The sequence below is a fragment of the Saimiri boliviensis genome, chromosome 2 (genome assembly GCF_048565385.1).
Source record: "Saimiri boliviensis isolate mSaiBol1 chromosome 2, mSaiBol1.pri, whole genome shotgun sequence".
In the NCBI taxonomy this organism is placed as follows: Eukaryota; Metazoa; Chordata; class Mammalia; order Primates; family Cebidae; genus Saimiri; species Saimiri boliviensis.
Genome location: NC_133450.1, coordinates 188398020 through 188412798, shown reverse-complemented (window position 1 = coordinate 188412798; position 14779 = coordinate 188398020). Strand labels below are relative to the sequence as shown.

At 43.5% G+C, this 14779-nt stretch overlaps 2 protein-coding genes across 4 annotated transcripts in view; one reads left to right on the top strand and one right to left on the bottom strand.

Annotated features, from left to right (window-relative positions):
- CLTA (clathrin light chain A) overlaps nucleotides 1-14779 on the bottom strand; it is a 131313-nt gene that overhangs the window by 53388 nt on the left and 63146 nt on the right. The gene's annotated exons all lie outside the window — the stretch shown is intronic.
- The window catches only part of GNE (glucosamine (UDP-N-acetyl)-2-epimerase/N-acetylmannosamine kinase), a 51932-nt gene continuing 37466 nt past the window's right edge, over nucleotides 314-14779 (top strand). The window contains exons 1-2 of one of the 2 annotated variants that reach the window (XM_074395043.1): nucleotides 314-333; nucleotides 1165-1347. In XM_074395043.1, coding sequence (XP_074251144.1) covers nucleotides 1297-1347 — 51 coding nt within the window. In that variant the 5' untranslated portion in view covers nucleotides 314-333; nucleotides 1165-1296. Of the gene's footprint in view, nucleotides 334-1164; nucleotides 1348-10679; nucleotides 10763-14779 lie in introns of those variants that run through there. The other variant, XM_003943776.4, reaches the window with a different exon arrangement.

Below are 14779 nucleotides of genomic sequence, written 5' to 3'. Positions count from 1 at the left end.
TAAAAATACAAAAAACTAGCTGGGCAAGGTGGCGTGTGCCTGTAGTCCCAGCTACTCAGGAGGCTGAGGGAGGAGAATTGCCTGAACCCAGGAGGCGGAGGTTGCGGTGAGCTGAGATCACACCATTGCACTCCAGCCTGGGTAACAAGAGCGAAACTCCATCTCAAAAAAAAAAAAAAAAATAGAGTTCAGATCATGGTTTGCCTAAAAATCTATAAACATATAATGGTTAACTAAGAATTTCCTTAAGTGGAATGTAAAGTTGTGTGGTAGATAAGGCTAGGCTGCTCCTGTGGTCAAAGGAGCATTTGCAGTGAAATGGAGAGTTGTTTGGTAAGTAGATCATCGGTCAGTATCCCTTGCTACCAATCTGTTTATAAAGGTCCCTAAGCACCAAAAATAGCAAGGTGCCTCATTTTTAAGATGCAGCCTGTTTTCTATTCCAATGTAGCTTAGATAAAATGCAACAAGTTGATTTTCCTTCCATTTCATGAAACTAAGAGTTTTAAATATCTCAAGGTCTATGCTATTAAGAAACCTTTAAAAATCCTTTAATTTAATCCCTTTATTTTACTTCTATGATCAAAGCTGTACGTTAATAAATGTTTTGAGGGCTGGGCGCAGTGGCTCAATGCCTGTAATCCCAGCACTTTCAGAGGCTGAGGCAGGTAGATCACGAGGTCAGGAGTTGGGAGACCAGCCTGGCCAATATAGTGAAACACTATCTCTACTAAAAATACAAAAATTAGCCGGTGTGGTGGCAGGCGCCTGCAGCCCCAGCTACTTGGGAGGCTGAGGCAGGAGAATCACTTGAACCTGGGAGGCAGAGGTTGCAGTGAGCCAAGATCACACCACTGACTCCAGCCTGGGCGACACAGCCGGACTCTTGTCTCAAAAAAAAAAATAAAAAAAAAAAAATAAGTTTTAAGTATATGTATGTGTTAAAACATGTGAAAAAAGACTTGAGATTTTGCTTGTAGATTTGTTTCTACCTTCAGAAACTCAGAAGAAAACTTTTTCTAGTGGAAAGTAAAATCACTGGGTGGAATGGGAAATCCAAAACAGAGAAGTAACACTCAGATGATGACTGCCTACCTACTTTCAATCTACTGTCCAGGAATACGAGAAGAATTCAGAGACACATTTTTTTCTCTTCCTTTTCAGAGAGGTGGGGCTTAAGATTAAGTCTGGAATTCAGATGCCTATTGATGACTGCTCTGTGGCAGCTAAACCAAGAGAACAGCTGCTCTGCTCATTATTTCAAACCACACCAGGGTACAGAGCTTGTGCTTCAGGATGGAAACCGATGGTTATCTGCACAGGGAGTCATGCTTTCAAGGACCTCATGTAAGTAATTCGGAATTCAATAGAGCTTTATTATTGAAATTGCAATCAGAAAAAAAAGGAGGAGAAAAGAAAAATTAGGAGGAAGAGGAAAGCTTTGGCTTTAAATCTATCAAATCCCTCATTTTTAAAGACTTTTTTACTGCTAACTCACGTTACTCATTTTGTGGCTGCTACTGGCTTCTCAGTTACTGTGCTAAAATTCAACCTTCTTGCATTTCCAAACTGAAAGCTGAAATTGAACCTTTTTTTCCAGATTCCTGGCACTTTCATCAGATAAAGTGGGGTTCCTCTTACTTTTTGAGATCTTTGTTTCATAAATAACAGTTTACTTCCAAAACATGCAATGTTTGTTTTAACTCTTTTGTTTCCTTCCCTTTGAAACATGACATGTGAGCTGCCTAATTTGTACTTCTTTTTCCTCAGTTATTTAACTATTGACTGATAGGGGTGGGTGCATTTACTCCAAGTTAATTAGTATCTAAGACAAATAAAAAGGCAATTACCATGTTTATCAATATATAAATGTGGGCCGGGCACGGTGGCTCAAGCCTGTAATCCCAGCACTTTGGGAGGCCAAGGCGGGTGGATCACGAGGGCGAGAGATCGAGACCATACTGGTCAACATGGTGAAACCCCGTCTCCACTAAAAATACAAAAAAAAAAAAAAAAAAAAAAAAAAAAATTAGCTGGGCATGGTGGCGCGTGCCTGTAATCCCAGCTACTCAGGAGGCTGAGGCAGGAGAATTGCTTGAACCCAGGAGGCGGAGGTTGCGGTGAGCCGAGATCGCGCCATTGCACTCCAGCCTGGGTAACAAGAGCAAAACTCCGTCTCAAAAAAAAAAAAAAAAAAAAAAAAAAAAAAAAAAAAAATATATATATATATATATATATATATATATATATAAATGTGACTTATAATGTGCTATACTATAATGTAGTTTATTATACCTAATTTTTCATTGAGGCATATGGAAATCCAAATGTTTTAGGAAATCATTATCACAGTTCAATTAGGTGATCAAAATATATATTCAATTTAAAGATCATCTATAGTCGAGGAATGGCTTATACAAACACACACATGCGTGTGTGCGTGTGTGTGTCTGTGTGTGTGTGTGTGTGTGTGTGTGCTTAGAGACAGAGTCTTGCTCTGTCACCCAGACTGGATTGTAGTGGCATAATCATAGCTCACTGCAGCTTTGAACTCCTGGATTCAAGGGATCCTCCTGCCTCAGCCTCTCAAGTAGCTAGGACAACAGACACAGCTACACCCGGCAAATTTTTAAATGTTTTGTAGAGACAGGGTCTTGCTATGCTGCCTAGGCTAATCTCAAACTCCTGGGTTCAAGTGATGCTCCTGGTTTAGCCTTTCAAAGTGCTGAGATTACAAGTGTGAGCCACTGTATCTGGCCTTATAAAAACTTTTCAATCAGATATTATTTCTGCAAGTACTGTCAACACAGTTTACTCCTAGCTGTATCACTAATGCATACTATTTGTCTTCTATGAGAATTTATTATTTTTATTTTTTATTAGCACACCTTGAAATTCAAGGTCAGACTTTTTGAGTTTCTAGCTGGAAACTAAGTTTTTTCCTTGTGTTATCAATGAAATCTGCTTACAAGTGGTTGTTTCTAGTTACAAAAGTAATAGTTGGTCTACTCATGTCTCCATCCAGTTTTTTGTATGACTGACTTCAAAAATGTGGCCTGGAATTATCATTTCATTCATTCGCCTAGTTTTTGGTGGTTTCTATGGCCACGCAAACTCTGAAATACTCTATATGGCCTTTAAGTCGTCATCCGAGGTTCTCTCTCACTTAATAATTCAATTATATTTTCCAATATTCCTCAATAAAACCTTTCTCTTGTGAGGCTGGTCTCCCCTGTATGCTATTGTCATGCCCATTTTATTGTCTTCAATCATATCATGTTCTCTTCCAGGAAAATACTCTTTTAAAATGTAAAACTGATCAGGTTTCATGGCACACTGAATGTGAGAGAGAAAAAAGGTGGAGAGGTAAAGAATGCTGCCTAAGTTCCTAGGCAGGTGATAATAACATTCACTGAAAATTAGAACAGAAGAGAAAGCCCAGGTTTATGAGGAAGAAGAAAGCTCAATTTTGGACAAGTGGATTTGAAGTGCCTGTAGAACACATCCAAATAAAGATGTCCTGTAAGCAGCTGAATATTTGGGTTTGGACTGAGAAGATTGGGCTAGAAATTCACATCTAGGAATAATTTTAAATGACGGTGAAGCCACGCAAGCGGCTGAAGTCATGCTGGAAATATACTAAAATGAGATATAAGGAAGACTAACTACAGAATTCTAGAAAATACTTTTATTTAGGAGTTTGAGGAAGTATAAGAGCCAGAGAAGGTCAGGAGCAGTGGCTCACGCCTGTAATCCCAGCACTCTGAGAGGCCGAGGTGGCTGATCATAAGGTCAGGAGTTCAAGACCTGGCCAACACAGTAAAACCCCGTCACTCATAAAAATACAAAAAAATTGGCTGGGCGTGGTGGCTCATGCCTGTAATCCGAGCACTTTGGGGGGCCAAGGCGGGAGAATCAAGAGGTCAAGAGATCGAGACCATCCTGGCCAACATAGTGAAACCCTGTCTCTATTTAAAAAAACAAAAAACAAAAAACAAAAAATTAGCCAGGCATGGTGGCAGGCACCTGTAATCCCAGCCACTCGAGAGGCTGAGGCAGGAGAATAGCTTGAACCCAGGAGGCAGAAGTTGCAGTGAGCCAAGATCACGCCACTGCACTCCAACCTGGGTGACAGAGCAAGACTCTGTCTCCAAAAAAAAAAAAAAAAAAAAAAAAAAAAAAAAAAAAGCCAGAGAAGTTGGAAGTAGGCAGGGAATCAGGTATCTTGGAAACCCAGGATGTAAAATGTCTAGAATAAGGCAGTGACCAACAGTGTAAACAAGAAGGGGGTAAGAGAAGAGACAGCAGAGGTCAGAGAAGGCTAGGTACATGGGCAGTTGGAAAAAGAGGGAATGTGGCCAGGAAAGCACCACTAAATATTTAACATAAAGTGTAAGAGCCCGGCACAATGGCTCACACCTGTAATCCCAGCACTCTTCAGTAGGTTGAGGCAAGTGGATTGCTTGAGGCCAGGAGTTCAAGATCAGCCTGGACAACATAGTGAGACCCTAGCTCTAAAAAAATTACAAAAATTAGCCGGACATGGTGGCACAAGCCTGTAGCTACTCAGGAGGCTGAGGTGAGAGGATTGCTTGGCTTGGGAAGTTGAGGCTGCAGTGAGCCATGATCCTGCCACTACACTCCAGCCTGGGTGACAAAGCGAGACCCTGTCACAAATAAATAAATAAATAAATAAATAAAAATACAATCGACTGAAAAAAAAGTAAAACAGAATGAAGTTCCTGGATTTCCACAGAATTTTACACCCCACTAAATTTAATGATGTCTAACAGTCGCTCTGTTTTCTAAGATTTACACAACTACTGTATGAAAAATACTATTCAAGAGTTCCAAGTTGGCCGAGAGTAAAGTAGAACAAAGTCAGGGGCAGAAAAATCTGGTGAAACAGGTTGGGTGAGAAATGCAGTTGGGTGCTTTGGGCTAAGAGTCAGCAGTATATTTCAAAACATGTAAAGTTTAGCTGATTCCTTTGAAGTCCAGAATAACATACTTCCCACATAACTTCGTTTGTTTGTTTTTGAGATAGGGTCTCACTCTGTTCCCCAGGCTGGGATGCAGTGGCACAATCATGGCTCACTGCAGCCTTAGCCTCCCAGGCTCAGGTGATCCTCCCACCTCAGCCTCCCAAGTAGCTGGGACTACAGATGCATGCTACATGCCCAGCTAATTTTTTGTAGAGATGGGTTTTCACCATATTGCCCATGCTAGTCTGGAACTTGGGCTTAAGGGTTTCACTCAATTCAGCCTCCTAAACCTATAAATTATAGGTGTGAACCACCATGCCCAGCTTCCCATGTGACTTTTAATGAGAGGTTGTTTTAGAGCATAATTGTGTTGATCCAACTTTTTATAAGAAAGTCAAAGTTAAAGGCAAACTAGTTTTTGACACATTTCCAGTTCTTCCAGAATAGCTGTGCCAATTAAACTTTCTGACTTTCTACTAGTCAGGAATGAGTGAGTACTCTCTGACTCACCTCATTTCCCAAGAAGCCAGATAAGAAATAAAATATAAAAGTTATGTGGGAAGTATGTTCTTCTGGACTTTAAAGGAACGTAAAGTTTATGGAGTGTGGCCAGGCACGGTGGCTCATGCCTCTAATCCTAGTACTTTGGGAGGCTGAGGTGGCTGGAACACCTGAGGTCAGGAGTTCGAGACCAGCCTGGCCAACAGCCTAGTCAAAAGCCCATCTCTACTAAAAATACAAAAATGGGCATGGTGGTATGTGCCTGTAGTCCCAGCCACTAAGGAGGCTAAAGCAGAAGAATCACTTGAACCTGGGAGGCAGAGGTTGCAGTGAGCTGAGATCGCACCACTGCAGTCCACCAACCTGAACAACAGAGCAAGACTCTGTCTCAAAACACACACACACACACACACACACACACACACACACACACACAAAACCCAAAAAAAGAAGCTTGCAAAGTGAATTATGTCTAGCACAAATCTGTGTCTCTAATGCATACCTTCCTCCAGATCCTCAATCTCATGGAAATGTCCTGTAGGTGCTACAAATTCAATGTATCCAAAATTAAAGCTCATTATCTTCTCTCCTACTCCAGCCCATCTCCAAATCTGCTTCACTAAGTACAGTGGTGCAACCTCGGCTCACTGCAACCTCCACCTCCCATGCCCTAGCGATTCTCTTGCCTTAGCCTCCTAAGTAGCTGCAACTACAGGTACACGCCACCATGCCTGGCTAATTTTATTTTATTTTTTTTTGTATTTTTACTAGATGAGGTTTCACCACGTTGGCCAGGCTGGTCTTGAACTCCTGACCTCAAATGATCTGCCCACCTTGGCCTCCCAAAGTGCTGGGATTACAGGTGTGAGCCATCGCACCTGGCCAAGATATTTATTAAACAGAAATATCCAGCTTAATATGGTGGTAGATTCCTCAGTTTATTCCACCGCTTGTTGATTTCTTCATGATACTGGCTTAGGGCAGAGATGGCAAATACATGACAACATCCTTACTCCCTTCCATCTCCCTAGAAAACAACACGGGAGACATCATAGTACATACTCTTTTCCAGTAAACCTAGCCTCAGAGTCATTTTTGACACAGTTCTCCAGGCAGCCACCATCAATCGGTTGGAAGTGGGGATCAAAATAAGGTTGGAAATTCTCCCTGGCTCACAGTTTTACTGTTAGTATCTTCCAATGCAAGGAACAGGGCATCTTTTTAAAAAAGAGGATTTAGGCCAGACACAGTGGCTCATGCCTGTAATCCTAGCACTTCGCGAGGCTGAGGCAAGCAGATTGCCTGAGCTCAGGAGTGTGAGACCAGCCTGGGCAACATGGCGAAACCTCACCTCTATGAAAAATACAAAAAAAAAACAACAACGACAAAAACTAGTCAGACATGATGGTGCATACCTGTAGTCCCAATTACTTGGGAGGTTGAGACACAAGAATTACTCGAACCTGGGAGTTGAAGGTTGCAATGAGCCAAGACGGCGCCACTGCACACCAGCCTGGGTGACAGAGTGAGACTCTGTCTCCCAAAAAAATACTACTAATAATAAAACTAAATAAATAATAAACAAAAAAGACTTGAGAATACATGTAGATTAAAATCAGAAGGGTGTTCAGGATTCAAGTCATGTCGAGGCCTGGACTCTCTCCCTATGGCCTGCCTGCACTACCTCCTGCAGCATATCTGTGACTGTTTTTCAGCTGCCCCATTTTCCTCTCACTTCCAACTGGCCAATCTTCTCTCTGTTCTCCAGTCCAAATGCTTCAGAGAGCGACTTTACTACGCACATTAGCTAATTACCATTGTCACTATTAGCTGGCCACAGGCTTGTTGCCAGGTTTTTTCGTGGGTAATGAACAGGCAGCTTTTGAGGAGGCAGCCCATGGGCATAGGTGATGTTTTCTCTCTTTAATTTAGTGGCAGGTTTTACTTTATGAAAATTCAAAATTCAACTACACTGCTTAGGTATTTATTGACACCTCAATAAAAACCTTAAGAAAAATTTGTGCCAAATGATGTCCTTTTCTTTTTTGAAAGTCTTACTAAACTAATACATCAGGAGAATGCCATAGAGATTATACCTCGATTTTAAAGAAGATACCTTTTAAAATCTCTTAAGACCTTGATGTGAGTCATTCAGAGAGATGTAGGCTGGATAACAGAAAAGTTATGTGAACTCTTAACTAATGGAACCACTTAGCCAAAAAGTGATACTATAGGCCAGGTGTAGTGGCTCATGCCTGTAATCCAGCACTTTGGGAGGCCAAGGCAGGCAGATCACTTGAAGTCAGGAGTTCGAGACCAGCCTGGCCAACATAGTAAAAGCCAGTCTCTATTAAAAATACAAAAATTAGCCAGGCGTGGTGGCAAGTGCCTGTAATCCCAGCTACTCAGGAGGCTGAGGCAGGAGAATTGCTTGAACCTGGGAGGCAGAGGTTGCAGTAAGCCGAGATCATGCCACTGCACTGTAGCCTGGGCAACAGAGTGAGATCTTGTCTCAAAAAAAAAAAAAAAAAAGAAAGAAAGAAAAGAAAAAAGTGATGGCTGAGATGAACCTTGAGATAGGTTTCTGTAATAAAGTGCAAGGCCCTAGTTAGTATAAAGAGGAAATACCGAGTAGTAGTAGCTAATCAAGTGGGATCAAGGGCTGGGCTCTTCTGTTTAACAGCTGTGGAACCTTAGGCAACTTTGACTTCTGTGTTTTGGTCTTTTTATCTGTAAAGTAGGGGGTTTATATAGAATTTACATCTTAACGCTGTTGTGAGTACTGAGTGAATATAGATACGATGTTTAGAATAATTTAGGCTATTTTAGTTTAGAAATGTTTAGGCTACTAATACATGGGTAGAATTTAGAGAGAGGCAAAGTACTTTATAATAATTAAATCACCAAATAAAATAAGACAAGTCTGTTACGAGAAATGTTCCCAAAGTGGCCAGATGAGTGTCGGTCAGGGATGCTGTAGGAAGGTCTCCCCTCTCTGATGAGAGGGTTAGATTAGAGGCTCTCTTAAGGTCCTTAAGAGTCATAGCCTAATTATGCTCTGAATGCTTGAAGTTATATTTATGCTTATGGAGTAACCTCTAGAAAAATCTGATTTTATTATACTACAAAGCCGTAAGCAATTTTTTTGCAACTTGTAGAGTTCTCAAACTAACAGCAAATGAAACCAAATCATATAAACCAAACGCAACTAGTGAAGATTTTTGGTATGTCAATTCACAACGTTAAACAGTAAAGTAACAGAAATCCAGAAATGTAATATTATTTACCCACAGAAAGTGATCTCAAAAAGCCAAGAGAAAATGCCTCTTAAGGGTACTTGCTGCAGTTTGATCTCAAGAAAGTATACAAGAAAATTATAAAAAGATTACTTCATTTAACATTAAATGATTCCGTGAACACAGAACTACCTGACCACATATGGAAATATAAAATTCTCAATATTGGTCAAACACAAAACTTACAAATGGCTTAGAAAGTGCATACAATTCTCAAAATGTATTACCTACTGTTAAAAGTATTTATATTTATAGTTAATTTTTCTAGCTATATTAAACATTTAAAAACATATTACAGTACAACATACGTAAAAAGTACATATATATTATGTTTATAACTTGAGTTTTCACAAACTAAACACACCTATGTAATCAATACCCAGATTTTAAAGACTGAACATTAAGCATTGTTTTTGAAGTTAATTTTTTTTTACCTTTCAAGAAGAAATAATTAACGTCTATTCTGCATATTTGGAGGTACTGTATACAACTTTAAAAGCAACATACCCATCTTGACTTAAAGTGACTTTCAATACCTCTTGTGGTAGGCAGAATAGATAGCTCCCCAATCTTTTTTTTTCTGAGACAGAGTCTCATTCTATCGCCCAGGTTGGAGTGCAGTGGTATGATCTAGGCTCACTGCAAACTGCCTTCTGGGTTGCAGCAATTCTCCTGCCTCAGCCTCCCAAGTAGCTGGGACTACAGGCGTGTGTCACCGTACCTGGCTAATTTTGTACTTTTAGTAGGGACAGAGTGTCACCATGTTGGCTAGGCTGGTCTCGAACTCCTAACCTTTTGATCCGCCCACTATGCCCGGCCTAGATATCCACATCTTTTTTTCTTCTTCCTTTTTTTTTTTTTTTTTTTTTTGAGACAGAATCTTACTCTTTCACCAGGCTGGAGTGCAGTGGCATGACCTCAGCTCACTGCAACCTCTGTGTCCCAGGTTTCAGTGATTCTCCTACCTCGGCCTCCTGAGTAGCTGGGCCTGCAGGCAGGCACCACCACGCCTGGCTAATTGATATCCACAGCTTAATCTCTGGAACCTGTGAATACGTTTCCTCACTTGGCAAGAGGGACACTGCAGATGTGACAAGGACTTTGAGAAGGGAAAATTATCCTGGACTAATGAGTGGACCCAGTGTAATCACGGGAGTCTTTTTAAGTGAGAGAGGGAGGCAGCAGATGATGTTTATAATGAGTTCAGGGGCGGCCTCGACTACAGGGAACCCCAGCTAGTCCCAAGGCCTAGGGACGTCCAGGGAGAAACATGGCAGTAAAGGGTAAACGTAGTGGTAAAGGGCTTGCGCAGCTCCTGAAGAAGAGTAAGACTTTGGGTTGTTTTTGAGACAAGGGTCTCCCTATGTTGACCAGGCTCTGCCATGCCTTTGTCATCAATTCACACTCCACCAGTGTCTTCCAGCGGTCACGGCAAGGCTTAACGTCAGGGACAACGTGTGGGTTGGCCGCGCTACAAGACAATATTGTTTCGGTCCTGATCTATGAAATAACTAAGGGAACGAGAGGCGCAAGAAATCCCTCCTCGGGTGCAAGACCAAAACAACTACCCTGTAGGAAGACTCGAGATTCAGTGCGTGTGTCGCCAACGGAGAAGGATGCTAGGGGATGGGAGGACAGACTGGTAGGACCGTCCGGCAAAATCCGCGGAAGGTGCTTTGCCGGTCTGCAACCAGTCTGCGCTTCCAACAGCCTCCGGGAAGGGGGCGGGGCGGGGACGGAGGCAGCCAATCACGGGAGCCCTCTAGGATGGCGTCAGGGCGCGCTCCCGGATTCGGCGCTCCGGCTGGGCGTAGCAGGGCGACGGAGAAGCGGGGGTCAGGGTCAAGCGACGAGTCATCAACCCGCGCTCCAGAGCGCGGAAACCGAGGGGCGGGTTCCCTCTCTGCCGGCTTCGTGGCATTTGGTTCGGCTCTCGCTGGAGGAGCGCGGTGGCGGCGCGGGAGGGAGCCTCTGCGTCTGGTGAGAGCCGCGCGGCGGCGGGAGAGCATCCTGCTCAACCCCAGGCTGCCTCCCCCGGCCTCCTGCCCCAGGCCGCTTTCCACCACCGCACCCCCAAGCCCCCACTGGATCCGGGCCTCGCCCAGTGTCCTGCAGGCCTGCACCATAGGGCCGCTCTTTGGCCCAATTCAGGGCTCCGCCGTGTGACTCAGGGTGGGCCCCGATGAGCAGAGGAGGGGATGTAGAGGGAGGCCCAGCGTGACTTGTCCCTGGGACAGTGCTGTCCAGCCAGGGGGGATGCTGAGTGTCCCGTTAGGAGCCGGACGAGAGAGGGTGGAGAGCTGCCTAGAAGGCCAGCTGTCCTAGCGCGGAAAGGGCTGGGCTAAAAGGTCTCCGCCTTGCTCTGAGTCTACATTCTGAGTCTGGGCTTCCTTGTACATTTGAGAAGCGTTAATGCCGCCCCCACCTTCCCCTGTCCCCAGTTTTACAAGCATGCTTGTAAAATCTTTAGAACGCAAGAACGTATATATATATATTTTTTACCCCTCTGGTAGGAGGGGTGGGGTGCAATTTCGCAGTATAGGTAACTGGTTAACTCAACTGTAGGAGCACCGCAGGAGAAGCCAAACCGAATTATGGCTTCGGAATGGGGCCCTGACTTTCAGACTTCTTTATAGAGCTCTTTTCTTCTTCTTCCTGTTGGTCTCATCCTCATTGCACTGAAGGAAGGGCGATTTATCATGTTTTCAATGAAGATTTGTACTTAATGGATGTTTATGGAATGAACAGACACAAGGCAAACACTGGATGTGGGATAGTATTGTGAGCACTGAAGTCATTCAGACAAGGGTTTAATTTTCGGTTCTCTCAATGATGAACTTTTTTTTTTTTTAGATGTAGTCTGCTGTGTCCCCCAGGATGGAGTGCAGTGGCGCGACGTGGGCCCACTGCAACGTCTACCTCTCAGGTTCAAGCGATTCTTCCTGCCTCATCCTCCCAAGTAGCTGGGATCACAGGCGCCCGCCACCACGCTGAGCTAATTTTTGTATTTTTAGTAGGACGGGGTTGTGGTCAGGCTGGTCTTGAAGTGACCTCAAGTGATCCACCTGCCTCGGCTTCCCAAAGTACTGGGGTTATAGGCGTCAGCCACCGAGGCTGGCCAGTGATGAGCTATTATACATTGATTTGGGGCAAGTAAATTATTTTCTCTGTGCCTCCTGTCTGTAAAGTGGGGCTAATATGAGGGCTGTGAGGATGAAATGCGTTAATACGTGTAAAGCTACTAGCACAATGTTTGGCACTTCAGAAGGGCTCAGCAAATGTTTACTGTTTCCTCTGTTCAGTGACTGCTTGAAACAAGTATTCATCATTTTCAGCTGATTGCCTTAAAAAAATTACCTTCACAAAGAACTCTTTCCACAGTTGAGTGGGACATTATTTTTCTGGAAAGGGTTAGTCACCTTTTGTTAGCATTTATAATGGACAGTCTTGAGTTGAGAGAATGCAGAAAGTAGCCTTTAAGAATTGTTTCTGCTGGGCGCGGTGGCTCACGCCTATAATTCCAGCACTGGGAGGCTGAGGCAGGTGGATCACCTGAGGTCAGGAGTTCGAGACCAGCCTGGCCAACACAGTGAAACCCTGTCTCTACTAAAAAGACAAAAATTAGCCAGGCATGGTGGTAGGCACCTGTGATCCCAGCTACTTAGTAGGCTGAGGCAGGAGAATCACTTGAATCCAGGAGGTGGAGGTTGTAGTGAGCCAAGATCTCGTCATTGCGCTCCAGCCTGGGCAGCAGAGGGAGACTCCATCTCAACAACAACACAAAGAATTGAGTTTCTCTGACCAGGCATGGTGGTTCACACCTGCAATCCCAGCACTTTGGGAGGCCAGGCGGCTGATCACCTGAGGTCAGGAGATCGAGACCAGCCCAGCCAATGTGGTGAAATCCTGCCTCTATTAAAAATACAAAAAAATTAGCTGGGCATGGTGGCACATGCCTGTAATCCCAGCTACTTGGGAGGCTGAGGTAGGAGAATCGCTTGAACTCAGCAGGTGGAGGTTGCAGTGAGCCGAGATTGTGTCACTGCATTCCAGCTTGGGCTACAGAGTGAGAGCCTGTCTCAAAAACAAAAAACAAAAAAGAAACAAGAATTGGGTTTCTCAGAGATTGCCAGTGAGTTCAAGATGAAAGCAAACTTGTCTGAAAACTATGATCCATCTGTCTGTCTATCATCTATCATCCATCCATCTGTCACCTATTATCTGTTTTTCTGTCTTTCTTTTGGTGGCTCAGGTTACAATTATAGAATTGAAGAGTGAAATTGATGCACATATCCAATCCCACCTTCTGACTTTCTGAGCTCTGGGCTTCAGGGTATTATTGACAGTGCACCTACTTCATAATGTTCATTTGAAAGATTTCTGTTATTTTTTTTTATTTAAATTTTAATTTTTTAAGATAGGGTCTCACTCTGTCACCCAGGCTGAAGTGCAGTGATTCTTTTCCAATTTGTACTATAGTTCCTTCCAGGGAAAATAATTAATATATCTGGGGAACGCATATGAGAAGACTTTTTGGTATTTAGCCTCTTGTGACTTTTAATTTCAATTTTTAATTTTTGTAAGGCAAGGCCAAGGCGGATCACTTGAGGTCAGGAGTTTGAGAACAGCCTGGCCAACATAGTGAAACCCCGTCTCTACTAAAAAAATAGAAAATTAGCCGGGCGTGGTGGCGTGTGTCTATAATCCCAGCTATTTGGGAGGCTGAGGCAGGAGAATTGCTTGACTCTGGGAGGTGAAGGTTACAGTGAGCTGAGATCCTGCCCACTGCCCTAAGTGACAGAGTGAGACTTCATCTTAAGAAAAAAAAAATATTGTGAAGCAAAACAAATCATTCATGGTTTGTTAATTTATATTTATTTTACAAAGAACAGTAAATGTTCCATCTGGCAGTACTAAAATGCTTAGTACTTACCAGGTTACTCAAAGGTTATTCTACCTAAACTGAGAGCAAGCTGGCCATATGAGTAAACTGAAAAATAGAACAAAGTTACCTAAGACCATGTTTATATAGACAAGTTTTCCCTCATCTTGAACTCACTGGCAATCTGAGAAACCCAATTCTTTTTTTTTTTTTTTTTTTGAGATGGAGTTTTGCTCTTGTTACCCAGGCTGAAGTGCAATGGCGCGATCTCGGCTCACCGCAACCTCCGCCTCCTGGGTTCAGGCAATTCTCCTGCCTCAGCCTCCTGAGTAGCTGGGATTACAGGCACACGCCACCATGCCCAGCTGATTTTTTGTATTTTTAGTAGAGACGGGGTTTCACCATGTTGACCAGGATGGTCTCGATCTCTCGACCTCGTGATCCACCCGCCTCGGCCTCCCAAAGTGCTGGGATTACAGGCTTGAGCCACCGCGCCCGGCGCAAAACCCAATTCTTGACTGCTTTTTCCATCTCTCAACTCAAGACTGTCCATCAAAGTATTGATGAAAAGTGATTGCCTCCTTACAAAACGAAATTTACTTGTCATGGGCTGGATTTAAATTTTAATTTTTTATAAGATAGGGTCTTGCTCCATCACTCAGACTGAAGTGTGGTGGCATGAAGTGATCATAACTCATTGCAACCTCAAACTCCGGGGCTCAAGTGATCCTCCTGCCTCAGCCTCCCAAGTAGCTAGGACTACAGGTGTGTACAACCACACTCAGCTAATTACAAAAAAATTTTGTAGAGACAGGGGTCTTACTATGTTGCCCAGGCTGGTCCTGAACTACTGACTTCAAGCAGTCCTTCTTGCCTCAGCCTCCCAAAATGCTGGGATTATAGGCATGAATCACCATGTCCAGCCAGGTTTCTTGGTTTTATTTTTAATTTTTTTTTTTTTGAGACAGAGTCTCACTCATTTGCCCAGGCTGGAGTGCAGTGGGGTGATCTTGGCTCACTGCAACATCTGCCTCCTGGGTTCATGTGATTTTGGTGTCTCAGCCTCCTGAGTAGCTGGGATTCCAGGCACACACCACCATGCCGGCTAATTTTTT